The 14,621-nt window shown below is 46.3% G+C and overlaps 1 protein-coding gene across 3 annotated transcripts in view; it reads right to left on the minus strand.

The window, feature by feature from the left end:
• NCAM1 (neural cell adhesion molecule 1) overlaps positions 1–14,621 on the minus strand; it is a 176,531-nt gene that overhangs the window by 34,150 nt on the left and 127,760 nt on the right. For 2 of the 3 annotated variants that reach the window (XM_063311500.1, XM_063311498.1), the window contains exons 7-14: positions 14,248–14,417; positions 12,931–13,073; positions 7,738–7,767; positions 4,472–4,622; positions 3,313–3,497; positions 2,554–2,650; positions 1,008–1,178; positions 8–139 (exon numbers count right to left, since the gene is read on the minus strand). In XM_063311500.1, coding sequence (XP_063167570.1) covers positions 8–139; positions 1,008–1,178; positions 2,554–2,650; positions 3,313–3,497; positions 4,472–4,622; positions 7,738–7,767; positions 12,931–13,073; positions 14,248–14,417 — 1,079 coding nt within the window. The remainder of the gene's footprint in view (positions 1–7; positions 140–1,007; positions 1,179–2,553; positions 2,651–3,312; positions 3,498–4,471; positions 4,623–7,737; positions 7,768–12,930; positions 13,074–14,247; positions 14,418–14,621) is intronic. The other variant, XM_063311499.1, reaches the window with a different exon arrangement.

Below are 14,621 nucleotides of genomic sequence, written 5' to 3' on the forward strand. Positions count from 1 at the left end.
TACTTACGAACTGGCTGCGTCTTGAAGTCGGAGGGAGTGCTGATCTCACCCGTGCCTTTGCCGTTGATGGCAGACAGTCGGAGGGCATACGTGGTCTCTGGCTTCAAGCCAATCACCGTGAAGATGCCTTCAGTGTTGGCTGTTCCAGGAAAGACAGCAGACAAAGAGAGGATCAGAACCATCTCTAGGGATATTTCAGCTTGTTTTTCTATGTTTGCTTACATGCAGAAGAAGCAGGAGAGTGGGAAAAATTTAAGAAACACTGGACAGGGCAATCTGCCATCAGGAAAGTGGCCCTGGCTTCTCTTAGACCAACATCTACTGGTATGAAGAATAAGCAGCCGTGTCTGTCATGCTGAAACATGCCTTAATTGCAACTAGGTGATTATAGCCATTGGACAAATGTGTAAAATGTCTTAGATGAGAACTTGGAAAGAACTGTTGGTCCAAACTGTGGTCACCAGATAATTCATGAGGGTCACATATCACTCTTCATTGGAAAAGCGGTCTTTTTCTAGGGCCAAATCACAGTATTGCTAAAAACTGGGCAGGCAGGACTAGGCTATCTCAAAGCTGTCTCCACCTGGAAAAGCCAATCTATTGCAAAATTCATCTCAGGCTCTCCTGGCTCTCCCCAGAAGTCAATCTAAATTGGGTGCAGACTTAAGACATTTTTTGGGGTGCCCTTGGGCTTTATTTCCCGAGGAGAGGTTAGCATTTGTTGGGGGATGGCTGTGGCTTTCACATCATCTGCTTCTTAGAAGAATGTCTACAGAGGGTTGCGGGAGTTGGTGCTGTTTCTTCCTTATTGTTTTATTGTCACTACATTTTGGAATTAACGTTTTCAAACTTTTGGTTCTGGTTTTATGTTTCCCGCTGTGTAGCTTGAGCCTCTTTTTGGAAGACAGACAAGTTGTAAATACGATAAATAAAAAAATCAAAGCAGGTCTCTCCTATCAGCCAGAGTGGAAAAGTTGCAAAATGCAGGGCAGTCTTAGCTACCTCACCTTCTTTGGCGTCGTAGATTCTGGTGTGCCAGTCCTCCTCCCCCAGGGCTTGCCACTCTGCTTTGTACCAGAGGATGGGGACACCTCCAGTGGCCTCTGGTTCGTCAAACTTGACTTGGGCGGTGCTGGAGTAGGGCTCCACTTTCTCAATGGAAGGCGCCGACGGTGTATCTGCAGAGGAAAGGAAGGGGGAACCGAAAAAGGAGATTAGGCATATGCTAGTCCAGTGTTTCTCAACCTTGGCAACTTAAAGATGTGTGGACTTCAACTCCCAGAATTCCCCAGCCAGTCCCAGCACTGTTAGGAAAAGAAAAGGGCACTAGCCAGCAGATCTGAACTCTGATGAATTTGTCTCTGGAAGGCTGTGATCCTTCCCTTGTAAATGCTGTACACAGAAAGGTAGACAGGTTTATCTTCCTTTTCATTTTTGTCCTGACACAGAAACTGTTGGGTTGAACCTGCAAAGCTTGCCTCTACAGGAGACTGTATGGAGCAGCCACCATACTTGCTGGTCTCAAGCCCATTGTAAAACAGAGAACTAAAATTATTGGATAATTAGAAAAAAACTAATGGAAAAAGAAGCTGCAGGGTTGAGTGTCCAATTTATAAAGAAGTGATTTTGTCCTGGTGTGTTGCAGGATGCACCCATCCTTCTCAAGGACTTCCAGCAGAGCAAGATCTTTTGGCCTGTGCTACTGAGGGATTTGGGTTTGGGGAACCCTTGTGTCCTGTCCTGTCCTGTCCTGTTTCTACTCATTTCAGACATTTTTGCATAATTTTCAGCATGACTTGCTGAGCAGTATACCTTTTAAAATGGTTCTTAATACGAAACATAAGGATTTTTTAAAATGCTATGAATTCGAAAAATATTATTCAACTTACAGCAACAATTTAACTGCCACTGAAAACAGGCTGCAAGAAATTCAGGAGTAGAAGCATCCAGTGTCTTCACTGGCACCAAAGAGTCGGAAATCTCAGTGCTCCACTACTGAGAGGGCCCCAATGCCGGTTCTTACCAACTTATTTGGCTGAGATCTTAACAAAAGTAAAAGAACAGCTTTCCCATACTTTTGCTGCCCTGGGGCAAACGTTGGTGCCTGAATTTCTGCACAACCACAGCAGAAACTCACTCTTTTCTTATCCTCTCTGGCTTTGGAGCAGGTCATTAGGAAACCAAGGTGCCCAGGAACCATGGAGACCAGCCTCAATCTCTGCTCTCCACAGAAGCTCCCTCCACCATTTAGCTGTTCCTTGCAAGCATCCACAGCCACAGATTCTTCTCCCAGGCATTTTCAGATTCATGTTCAAGGTATGACTGGAGAGTTATTGAAGAATTCACTGGTGAAGGTCCCACTTTTGCATTGCACAATGTAATGAATTTGAGAGTTCTAGATTCTCCTTGAGGACTCCAAGCTGTCCCCAGCAAAACCCAGCAGCAGTCAGTCACTGAGGGAGCCCAGGAGGCAGAGCAGTAAAGGCTGGCAGAACGCTCTTTCTTCCTCTTTTGATTTACTCTAAAGAAAGAGAAAGGCGGTCCAAGACAAACCTGCTTGCACAAGGATGAACTCGGAGGAATCTTGGCCAATCCGGTTGACTGCTGTGCAGTTGTAATTCCCAAAGTCGTTTTCTGAATATGGTACAACCTGAAAAGGGTACATCGACCGTGCGGGTCAGAGAATGCTACTTACGAAGGAACACTAAAGAAGTATTTAGGATTTTGTCATTTAGAAAAGAAGACAGTTTAAGAAAGGGTGCCATCAAAGGTGATACAACGCACAGAAAGTAGGTAGGCAGCTGGCAGCCTGGCCATTCTCATGCTACCAGAACTGAAGATGATTAGTAACAGACTCAGAAGAGGAGGAGGGAAAGTACGTTTTCACACACAACAAATTATAGGATTTGTGGAAAGAGATGGGGGCACCCACCAGCTTAAATAACTTGTCAAAAACAAGCAATTAATGGAGAAGGAGAAGAGCAAGCTAGCTATCAGCCTGGCCGGAGGGAGCTCACGCACACAAACGTAAAGGCTGTGCAACGCTGAACTGAGGTGCTGAGAAGCAAGACGGCTCCCAAGCACTTCACAGCCTTTGTGTGTCACTATTAATAATAATAAATTCCAACATACAGTGACTGTCCAGAGCAGTTTAAACATACGCTAGGTGGCAGTTGGAACAAACGCCCTAAACTAACAGGGTTGCCCGCAGTGCTGCCTTTGGCTCGTCCCCTGGGCTTCTGTGCTGTTCCTCTGTCCTCCATAACCCTTCCTTATGCCCCTCCCTGTGCAGCCCGCCGTTCCACCACTCACCTCCAGGAAACTAGCGGCTGGCGTGTTATAGATCCGGATGTTGCTGTAGTTGGAGCTTGGCAGCAGCTGCCCATCCCGGAACCATGTGATAACAGCACTGGGGTAAGCAAAGACTTCACAGGTGATGTTTGCAGGGTTACCTTCCCAAGTGTAAACCGCAACAGGGCCCTGCAACTTTGGGGCATCTGGAACCAAGTGGGAGCAGAGTTTAGGGCAGTCTCCAGCAGGAGGGATCAAGAAGAACATCGTCCCACCTTCCTATCCTTTCTTTCCCACCCAGGTTGCCATAGTTCTGCAGTGGCAATTGATGGTTCTCCAAACAATATGACTGAACTGAAATTCCAGGCAGATTCAGCTAATAAGGCCAATGTAAAGGATCCGGGGAGTGCTACACACATATGCACCATGCTGCATTCCTTGCAAGATCTTGGACAGTTCACCTCTTTCTGGCAGGTGCCTTGCAGTGCAGATCATTCAAAATCTAGGGCATGCCTGGAGGCGAAGGCAGTCAGCTGATTCTTTGCCCAGCAACACACCTCTCCTACACTTGATTGTTGAGCAACCAAGGGAATTAGGAAGCCCTCACAAAGCCCAAGAAGAACGAAGCTTCTCCCTTGCTGTGCAATTGGACATATAAACACAGCCAAGGCCCCTTTACCCAGCATCGTGTTCTAAGAGTGGCCACCTAGAAGCAGACACGTTCCAGCTCATCAGCAACAATCCTCTCTCATTACTGCTCCATTATTATGACCATCCATTATTCAGAAGTACATTGCCTCAGTACATGAAATGGGCTTAAACCCAATGGATGAATATAAACTTCATAAATGTAAAGACTGGTAGCAAGCTTGAGTTTATGGGGGTTAGCCTGGCTTCTTCCCTCGCCACCTAGCCATCAGGCCAGTCCCTATCAGTGGGTTACGTGCTCCACTTCCCGGTCCCTCCCGTTCTCTCTCCCCTTCCCCCCTCCCCGCTTCTCACAGGTATTCCATAGAGGCTCGTGCTTGGAAGTCCTTCTCCAGCTCAGAAGGCACTTTCATGTTTTGATTCTTGTTCCCTGTTCTGCAAACGATCACTGTCCCCACCCGTAAGTTTGAAGAGAAGGGAGAAACGCAGCAGTCGGGGGTACTTGGAGTGATGGTGGAGTGACTCAGCTTACACTGAACTTCGAGGTACATGACTTGCGAATCCTGCCCAATGGTGTTGCTGGCTATGCAGGTGTACTCCCCAGCATCAGTGTACTGGATGTCCTTCAGTGTCAGGGAAGACACTCGGGCGTGGCTGCGTACTTCAATGCGTCCATCTAGGGTCTAGCAGGAAAGAGAGGAAAGCTCTCAGAAGATGGGTAAGGTGTGAACTCAGGAAGAGGCGCAACACTGGTCATCCAGAGGATACCCCTTCAGCAGACTGAGGGCAATTCCACCCTGCAGACTGAGCTGCTTGCCTCCCATGATGTCCCGGCAGTTTCTTAAACGTGCTTCAGAAACTCCAGTCTGGGTTGCAGCGGACTGGCAACACGGTCGGGCCGGTACTCAATCCAGACTGCAGCCCCCGCAGGGTCGTTCTCCTGCTCCTTGCCATTCCCATTCTCACAGGCCAGACAGGCTCGGCCGGCTGGCTGCTGGGCGGTCCAGACCACCAGTGCTTGCCTCTTCCTTTGAGGTGTCCTTCCCTCCTCTGTGGACCCGGCGCCTTTCCTTTGCTTCTGCTTTCTCAGATTGTTTTGCAACATGGATGCCTTTAAGCCCCCTCCCCTTATCCCCTTTGCTGCTAACACAGACGCTTGCTATTTTGTTCTTGTCTTCCCTTATGGTACCATCGTGAAACACGTTTGTTCATTCCTACATTTCCCTGTAGGTCCATGGAAATTTTGTGGCAAGGAAGAAGTGACAGTTCAGCTTCCTTGACACAAAGGAGCAAGGAACCTGCGTCTCAGCTTAAAGAGGAAGGGAAGGGAAGGTTTGCAATACCGTGAGCACGGGATGGGGAGGCAGCCTGGGCAGAAAGGGAAGGGGTGCCCGCAGGGAGATGTAAGGATTAAGTGGAGCGTGAGTTTCCAGTGGTGCGGGTATTTCACTGATATCACGGGATCGATTCCAAGCTTATACAAAAATGAAGAGACCAAAGCAGCCTGGCACCCCAGGACAAAATGGCTGCCCAAGGCAGCAGTCGGCTGCTGAAGGGGATGGGGTGTGCAAGATGCTGCAGCCAATCCGACTGGAACAAAGTGCTGGAGAACACCTGCTCTGAAGGACTTAAGACTGATTGGAAAGCAGCAATTTTGAATTAAATCTAGAAAACACAGGCTTGGGGTACATTTGCGATGGCTGGGAGGGGGAGGATGACAACATCACTCGTTCCTGCTCTCAGGAAGCAGTGGGTGGCCCGTGCTGGCAAGGGGCCAACACAACGGGTGGCTCTGCCCTGAGCCTCACTCCTCCGCTTGCTTCCTCTTGCAAGGCATGGCGGTGACTGGATGTTGCAAGTGTTCTGGGATGCAGGAAATCAGACCCCACTTCCTAGAGAGGTAGCTTTGTCTGCAGAAGAACAGTTGCAATCCTTCCTTCCTGCTTCAGTTCAGGAAGAAAGCCCTCACGTTTGCAGCCGTCTCTCTCCAGGGGTGCCCCCAGCAGACCCGGGGTGCTTCCTTCCAGTCTTCCCAGCTCAGAAGAGGAGGGGAAGTGGGGAAGAGCAGCCAGCTGGGCTTCTCAGCCTCCCAGAGCGCGGTAGCTGTGCACAGACACCTGTCCCTCTCCTGAGACAGACCAGGTTTTCTATTGCTTGCCTGGATTTCACGGCCCTTCCTTCCCAATCCCCCAGTTTCACAATACTTTTCCTCTTCTGGTGTAGCAGTAGGATTATATGCCGGATAAAAAGGAGACCCCCCCCCTTTCTCCCTTAACAAAAAGTGAAAAGATCCAGAGTGCACCCTAACAAAACCTGCACATTGATCCTTCCAAAATCAACTGAAAACCAGATCCCTAATAAAAAAGAACTGTGCCTCTACCTGAATGAGCATTCCAGAAGGGAAACGTCACCACCTTTCTTGTGCCTGAAAAGGCTTGTTCCAACCCAAAGGGAACACACACGCAGCTGAAATGCCTGGTTTGATCGTGTGCTGCCATGGCAACAGATGCAGGCAGAGGATGGCTGCTGCAGAGATGCCAAAACAGGCCTGGCAGCCTTTACCAACTTCCACCCCACGAAAATCTGCTAAGGGAGTCCTGTTACAAACTCCTCTGGATGCAGTCCATTATCTGTGAAAGGTGAAAGGTCCCCTGGGCAAGCACCGAGTCCCATCTGACCCTTTGGGGGGACGCTGCTCTCGCGATGTTTTCTTGGCAGACTATAGAGCGGGGTGGTCTGCCATTACCTTCCCCAGACGTCACCTTCCCCAGCAAGCTGGGTGCTCCTTTCACCCACCTCAGAAGGATGGAGGGCTGAGTCGACCTGAGTCCACTATCTAGGGAGGGTCAATTTAAAGGCTGCTTCCTGTGGAACAGCCTTTGCCTGAAGCATGACTGCCCCTGTGTCATCAAACAGGCGCTGCTCAGGAAGGATCCCTTTGGTGGGTAGATGGGCAAGGCAGAATCTCATGGATCGGTCACAGCTCTGTCCCCCGTGTAAAGATCACTACCTCGCTCACATCTGCCTTTGTGCAGGATCTGTTCACTCTCTAAACAATCCCAGTTAACGGAATCTTGGGACAAAACCCCTGAACTGGAAATCCAGAGTCCCCAAAGCCGTGGCTACGCTCACCACATCCCAATTTGATGGACAACCAAGGCGCACAGTTGGTTCTTTTCAGTTACATTGAAGACCATTTGGTGGTCCATCAAATATGCACAAGAAATCCAGGCAAGAAGCCAGAAACTCTGGTCTTCAGGGCCCTTCTCTGAGATGGGTGCAACCGGGAGACGGGCCGCTGCTTTGCTTCTGGGATGGAATGCGATGCAGACATTGAAGGAGAGTAGAATGTGTCTAACTGGACAGAAATGAGCAAACATACAGCTTTAGGCAGGAGGGGCGGTGGATGGGGAGGAAGAGCTCCGGTCCCAGTGAACGCGGGTGTCTCACATATTTTAAGAAGTCTGGCTTGGAATCAGATGCTGCTCATGTCATGGAAATCCACCAAAGCCCCAAGGAGCAAGAGAGGGCTAGCCAAGGTCTGGCCCAGTTTAAGAGACGATGCTTGCTCATTCCAACATCCACTAGGATAGAATGCAGCTTCTAGCTACCAGGTTGATTTTTTTCCAGCTGATATGATTTATATAATCTGCATCAGTGAAGCTACATTATTAACACTAGCTTTAGTTTGTTTTGTTATTTCTACAATAAATTGGTTATTTTGCAACTGTTAAATATTTACAAATTACAGATATGTAAAGCTAGATAAAATGAACTATTTGTCTGGTAATCTAATACCTCTTGTTTCTCGGGCCTGGTCCATGAAGCCTGGAAAGAATAGATAAATAAAACACACACACACACACACACACATACACACACACAAAGAATAATAAATTTTTTACATATGTTATTCTGTCCTTCCCCCCAGCCCACCCCCTCACCCCCATTTCAGTTACAACGGTTTATGCATGACCTTCATTCTGTGCACATGCAAAATCAAGTTTCAGTAGAGCAGGATGTGAGAGGAATGGCACAAAAAGCTACCTCCATTCCCTAATATCCATCAGTTCTTTTGAAAAATGCAGAAACCAACTGATCAAACGCTATAAAGCCACTGGAGGGTAACAGATGCTGGTGTTTATATTTTGCCAAGCATTCAGATTGTCCTTCAACCTGTTGCTTTCCCAACTTGATCTGCTGCAGTTAACAGAGTCCACAGTCAGCAAGCATGACACAAAACCAGACACTCAAGAGACAAATGGGATGCTTGAGGGAGAGGAGGACCACGATGGCATGGCTACCCAAGGCTTCCGCAGAGTGGTCAATGCCAAGAGTGGGAACAATGACTGCTATCTCACATGCCACATCCACAGCACCAGCTTCCCTAACGAACAAAAAATTGTGTCCTAACTTTGATTTAGAGGCTGCTGAGAAGGGTGGGAAACTCCCCTCTCATCACCAGAGATGAATCCAGCCCATACTTCAAGTAACAGCCGCTCTAGAGAGTCACATAGGAATTTCAATTCAATTAGATGTGGATGGACATCTCGATGTTACAGTTCAGTTCCATCATCTGAGGAAAAGGCCTTCAGGCTACATTATTTTAACAACACAAAACTGAAACGAAATCCATCCCAAGGGCCATCTGTGCTCAGCCCTGTCAGATGCGTCTCCCAAATACAACAGAGGGAACAAAACCATGGGGAAAAAGCCATCATCTTCCTGAAAATGAGGAGCTGCTTGAAGCATTAGCCATGAAGCAGAGTTTTGGGCTCAAGGAGCTCCTTGAGATAAACCATCTCTCAGTCTTCACAATGCTGACCCTAATTTTCAGAAGATACTACATAGGAAGCACTGCTAATATATAAAAACATGGTTTACATGCCTGCCATTTATTTTTTAAACTCTATGTATGTAGATAACTCTCACAGAATCCTGGCAGTTCTGAGAAAAAAGATGAGCTGGATTTTTGAAGATCATATTAAAAAAGGTATGCATTTTTTTTGATGAAGGCACTGCCAATCAGATGAGAGTTCAACACAAAAAGTGCCTTGAAACTATGTCTTACTTTACAAATAACCCTGGCAAATTTGAGTGGTAAAACGTAAGTAACAATGCAGTTACATAGCAGAATCTTCCCCAAAGATCTTCGGGGAAGGAGAATTATGCTCACTTCTACTATCAATGTTTTCCCCAAGTTTATAGGCTCTTTTTATAACATGACACCTGTATGACAGAGGTAATGTGACTTTGGAGAATTTTATTAAAAGAATAATCATACGACATCCACTGGTTTTCCACCCACAGTGGAGGCAGCAACGTTCAGCAATGGATTGCTACCCCAAGCAGCACAATCAAAGCTCTGGCACTCTAGAAGATGTGGTTAGCCACCTCTGCTCAATTCCCGAACCTTTAATTTTAGATCAACACACCTCAAAATAAGGGATGGCCATTCTGGAAACCTAAGATTTTCAATTCCATCTGGACAGAAATTGCTTAAAGTGAGGATTGTTTGGCTTGGTCCTGCTAAAGCATGCTGTTCATGTGGTCTGACTGTTGCCTTCAATATATGCAGGGGTCTGGTGTTTGGGAGGAAAGCAGGGGGATTACTGCCAGAAGTTTCATGAAAACGATCTGCCACGTGCTCTCAGATGAAGTGATCTTTTAAACTCAGTGCCTTGTGCCAAGCCAAGAGAGGTCAGAGAAAAATGTTAGCATCAAGCAAAGGTGGGGAAAATCTGCTGCTGGTGTTAAACTTCATCGACTGGTAATTACATTTCCAGGGCACCGTGTTAGTAAAAGTAGCTGGTTAAGGAAGACCTGGGTTCAAGTCCCTATCTGAGCACCGAGTTCATCGGGTGACATTGGGCCGGTCATTTTTTTCCCCCAGCCCTATTTATCTTACAGGATTATTACTGCAAGGATAAAATTAAGGGAGATTCCCCCCTTCCCATGAATGCTGACTTTGGCCCTCAAGAGAAAAGATGGGATAGAATGTAACAAGAAATTTAAAAAAAAAAAGTCACTGAGAAACGAAGGCGATTATTTTACATAGTGTGATAAACCAAACTTCCCTATCCTCTGCCATCCAGATAGGACCAAAACATCTGGAAGACACTAAATTGAGGAAGTCTGTAACAAATTGCTTCCCTCTTCTTTCTTTTCTTTTTAAAGAGCCATTCATAATTGCTGGTATTTGTTTTGAGTATTGATAACCCCAAAGGCTCATTCATTATCATTCTGCTGCCTTTGGAACACAGGTCTCGGGTTTGCATTAACAAGGGAACTATAGCACAGACAGCTGATAAATGCACAGAAGATAGTTGGCAATATACAAAGAATAAGAAAACCAGAATAAAATGCAGAGGCCACATTTCTGAAAACAAAACAACAGCTGCAGTTCTGAACAGCATGCATCAAACAAGCCTTCCAGCCCACTGGTTCTATATAAGAAGTTGTCCTAAAGAAAAGGAACTTTCACAGTTCTTCAGCACAGATTGTCCAACCATAGAGGTGAATGTTTCAAAAATAGTTAGCAGTTTTACAGCCACTCCTTGAAGCGTCCTCTACAAAAAGGTAGTATTTTCATGGGAAAATGCCCATGTTGAACTTACATACTACTTTGTACTACTCTGTGTATGAAATGTGCCTTCCTTTCCCATGTCACTAGTGCTGAAAGACTATGTGACCACCTTCCATTAAGCCAGGGCTACCTAGTTTGGGTCTACACCAGCCTTCCCTGAACTGATGCTGGACTATCACATCCATGCACCTATCCTGCAAGGGCAGGTAAGGCCGAACTCTACACTCTGGCAACGTGGTCGTCTGGGTGGTCAGGTGTGAAACTTTCCTAATCCCAACTTGAATCGAAGGGATTCAACATGCAATTTCTACTACTGAGCTATGGTCCCATTTATTTCTCCTTGTGATTTCTAAAAACTAGATCTAAGAATGAGCCTTGCCAAAAAATGACCTTCAGCTGTTCGCATTCACATGCCACTGGTTGTAATTCCGTCCTCCAATATCTTTCACCCTGTGTGCCGTGATTGTCACGGTATAGTTCAAAAGAGTGAGATGCATCTGGGTACCAAAGAGCTTTTTCAAACGGTCACACCTTGGTTCCTTTTACAAGTACAAAATATCTTGCTTTCCTGGATCTCTTGTTCTGAGTACAACTCCAGGAGCTGAAAATTGCCTGCTATTCTAGGTCTGAAAAGCAATATCCCGCCCTATAGGCCATTTCATCAGGGGGATGATAGCATGCAAATAAGAAGATCATTGACAAAGCAGAAAACTGTAACTCCATAATGATCTTTCTTAGATCAATGATAAAGCAAAATAATATATACCTAGAAATGCAAAAAAAGAGCCTGTTGGTCTATCAGGCCAAGGAACCACCCTGATCTGTAGGAAGCCCTCAGGAAGAGAGAGCACTTTCTCAGTATTCTGTGACGCTATTAGTTTTTGAGTTCCTATCTCAATTCCTCCCCTTTTTAATATTAGCATTAGTACAGTATTGTTGGATCTTGTAGCCACAGGACTTCAGTTCTCCACTCTCCTGTTCTGCAAATACTTGCCTTCCCCACAGGACCTCAACGGCCAGAGACAAAGCACCAATCCTGTTTGCGGGCTTGGTTTTTCTTTCCAAACTGCTAATTATTTTTGCCAGTAAGAACAAAAACAATTTCCAGAGGTGAGCAATGACAGGTAACAAGCAAACACAGAGGCAGCCATGGCTTTTGTGCCTAGAATTATGTGCAGCGCAAGAGTACAAATGCAGGCGATCAAGAGAAAAGGGAAAAAGAACTGTAGGCAAGCTAATTTTGCTCCACAGAAGCTTTCCAGGATCCTTCCTATCCTTTGCCCCTCACCCCCTCTCCTCCCCAAGGCAACTTATACATTTGGCAATAGCTGCTGGAATGACAGTGCACACTGGAGCCAGAGCGTCAAAGATTGGAAATGTCTCTCTATCGAGGCGATTGCCCCAGCACGCCAGATCATCCCTGGCCTGTCACAAGGCCCTTGGTCATTTCTTGGTGGCGCACCTTCAACCCACTCTTCAAAGACATTGATGGTTGATTAATTTGGTTAGGAGACTGGCGTTAGTCCATTTTGAAACGCTAATTTCAAAGCAAGATCAAAAGGGCTATGAAAAATAAGGAGGGCACATCATGAGTTTGTCACTCTGATCTTCTAGGATGAAAAACCATCATGACATCACATGGGTCACTTGCGCAATGACATCATGAGACATGTGATGTCACTTTCCCGCTTCTTGAGGTTAGATTTGGGCCCTGTTAGTAATGCTGAGAGCAGCCTTTCTCAACCCAAGGCCTTCTAAGTGTGTGCCAGCCCTGCTACTCTCTACAGTATGCTCAACTTGACTCCCATTTTTCCAAACACTCCCCCAGACACACAATGTCTAGAAGAAGTCCTGTTGTCTGTGCTGGGTCTTGTGGCCTGCCACTTCACAGCACGGCAGAGGTGGGCTTCTCTGAGGTAGCCATTTTCCTGTGCAAGCCCTTCCCTTGCAGGAGAGACCTCTTTTGTAAGTGCCTTCTTAACAAATATTGGCCTTCCCAAACCACTAACTCCTCCTCCTGATTGTTAACTTTCAAATTGCTTTAAAAACATCTGCAAGGCATCAGGCTGGTGAAGGTTCCACGGCTCTGGGTCTGGATCCTGCCAGGCATTTCCAGCCCAATTTCTAGGCTGGGGAGGGTGCTGTCCCTGCTGGTCAGATTCCATTGCAGCAGTCCCGGTGAGCTTCCCTCAACGGGGTAACTGGGTGCTTTCCAGGATGATCAAAAGCTACTTTTGATATTGCCTGAATGCAAATTACAATTATCTATGCCTAACCCACAGAGCTTTGGTTTCGGCGTGCAAAACTGCGGAACTAGGAGAATCCAGAGCCCTGGCCCATCTCCCCACCATCCTTGGTTTCTACTGCCTGGGGGGTGAATTGGCAGGTCTAAGGGAAAGCCGTACCTTCTCTTCACTGCTGATGTTTCGGGAAGAGGTCCTCCAAGTGATGGAGGGGATGGGATCCCCAGAGGCCTCGCAGGTGAGAATAATCTGGTCTTCCAGCTCCATTGCAGTTTTGTTCTCCACAAAGGTGATTTGAGGTTTTGCTAAGGAAGGGTACAAAAAGAGACGCATCCCAGTTGATTTGGCAGTTGGAGATGGCAGGCCCCATCGCCCGGTAGCTCATTGTCAAGGAAGGAGTCCCTGATTTCTAAGAGGGCTGCCTACAAGAATTTCTTGAAGGAAAGATGGTCTAAGTGTTATGCAAACCTAACTGTCACCCTGTACATGGTATCCAACTCTCAAGAATGGTTTAGCTTTGCCATAGCAACAGCAGTGCAGGAGTTAAGAGGCAACTGACTGGCACAATCCAGCCAAATCTGGAAGTAATGTCAGAGTACTTCTTCTCCAGGGCTGAAAGGCATGGGGGGGTGCTCTAAATTCTCTCACTGGAATCAGTGAGGCATAAACATGCTTATTTATGCTAATTTGAGTTCTTTTTCCACCCTTCATAAGCCTAGATGGTTCATATCCTTGGATTACCTTTTCACATCATGGCTAGATGAGAAGATAAGTGTTTTTCTTAGATTATTATTAATTAATCTTATTCAAATTATTATAAGTGCCATATGATCCAATAATACATAAAGTGAATGTACAAGTTGACACATTCTGCATATTTGAATGGATCAAAATTAAATGCAGGATACAAACTAAATAAACAAATAAACATTTTTGTCATCTGTGTCAGAAAACAGCAATAAAGCTACGCAGCATTGGGGAATTCACCAGGCACAGTCCACAGGCCAGCCTTTCTCAGCTTTCTGACCCTCAGGGAACCCTTGCACACTCAGGCTCAAATATAGGCTAGAAGTTACAAGATCATTATATTCATTAGGCCTGTATATATGCATTAATAGTGTTCTTAAACTAAAAATAAAGAATGAAACTTACCTCTTTAATGTGGTGGCTCAAATTTGAAATATTTTTTTAAATAAATTGCGATCTCCCAGGGAACCCCAAGTGACCTCTCGTGGAACCCAAGGGTGCCACAGAACTCTGGTTAAGAAACCCTGCCTTAGCCTTTCAGAGCTTTCGTTGTAGCCCTAAGGACTAGAAACTTTAAAAAGATGTGGACACGTGTTGGGGAACCTACCTGAAAATATTCAAATTCAGTTCTACCCTTGACTTGCTAGTGGATAATCAAGTCCTGGGGGCCTGACTTTGAGCAATGAAGAAAGCAAAAAGGGAGGCTGAAAGCTCTCTCTCAGAACCACTTACCGAAGACTTTGAGGTGTACGGTGGCGTCGTGTTCTCCAGCTTTATTCTCGGCAATGCACACGTACTCCGCCTCGTCGTTCTTCTCCACCCTGAGGATGGTCAGCTCAGAGCCATCATAACTGAAGCCGTACTTTTCATCATCCTCCCCTCGTTCTATCGATTCCCCATCCCTGCAGGAGAGGAAGCACATGGGCAGAAATGGATGTTACCCAGGAGTCTGGCACGGGGAAATTTGTCTGTCTGTGTATACAATTTAGAAGCTGCCTGACTCCTAATGACTCTGGAAGGCTTACAATTAAAACGAAGCTACTATAAGAAAAACAGCCTGTTCCTCAGATTTTTGGTGCAAGTTAATTTTGGTCAAGGCACAGTGT

The sequence above is a fragment of the Candoia aspera genome, chromosome 9 (genome assembly GCF_035149785.1).
Source record: "Candoia aspera isolate rCanAsp1 chromosome 9, rCanAsp1.hap2, whole genome shotgun sequence".
NCBI lineage: Eukaryota > Metazoa > Chordata > Lepidosauria > Squamata > Boidae > Candoia > Candoia aspera.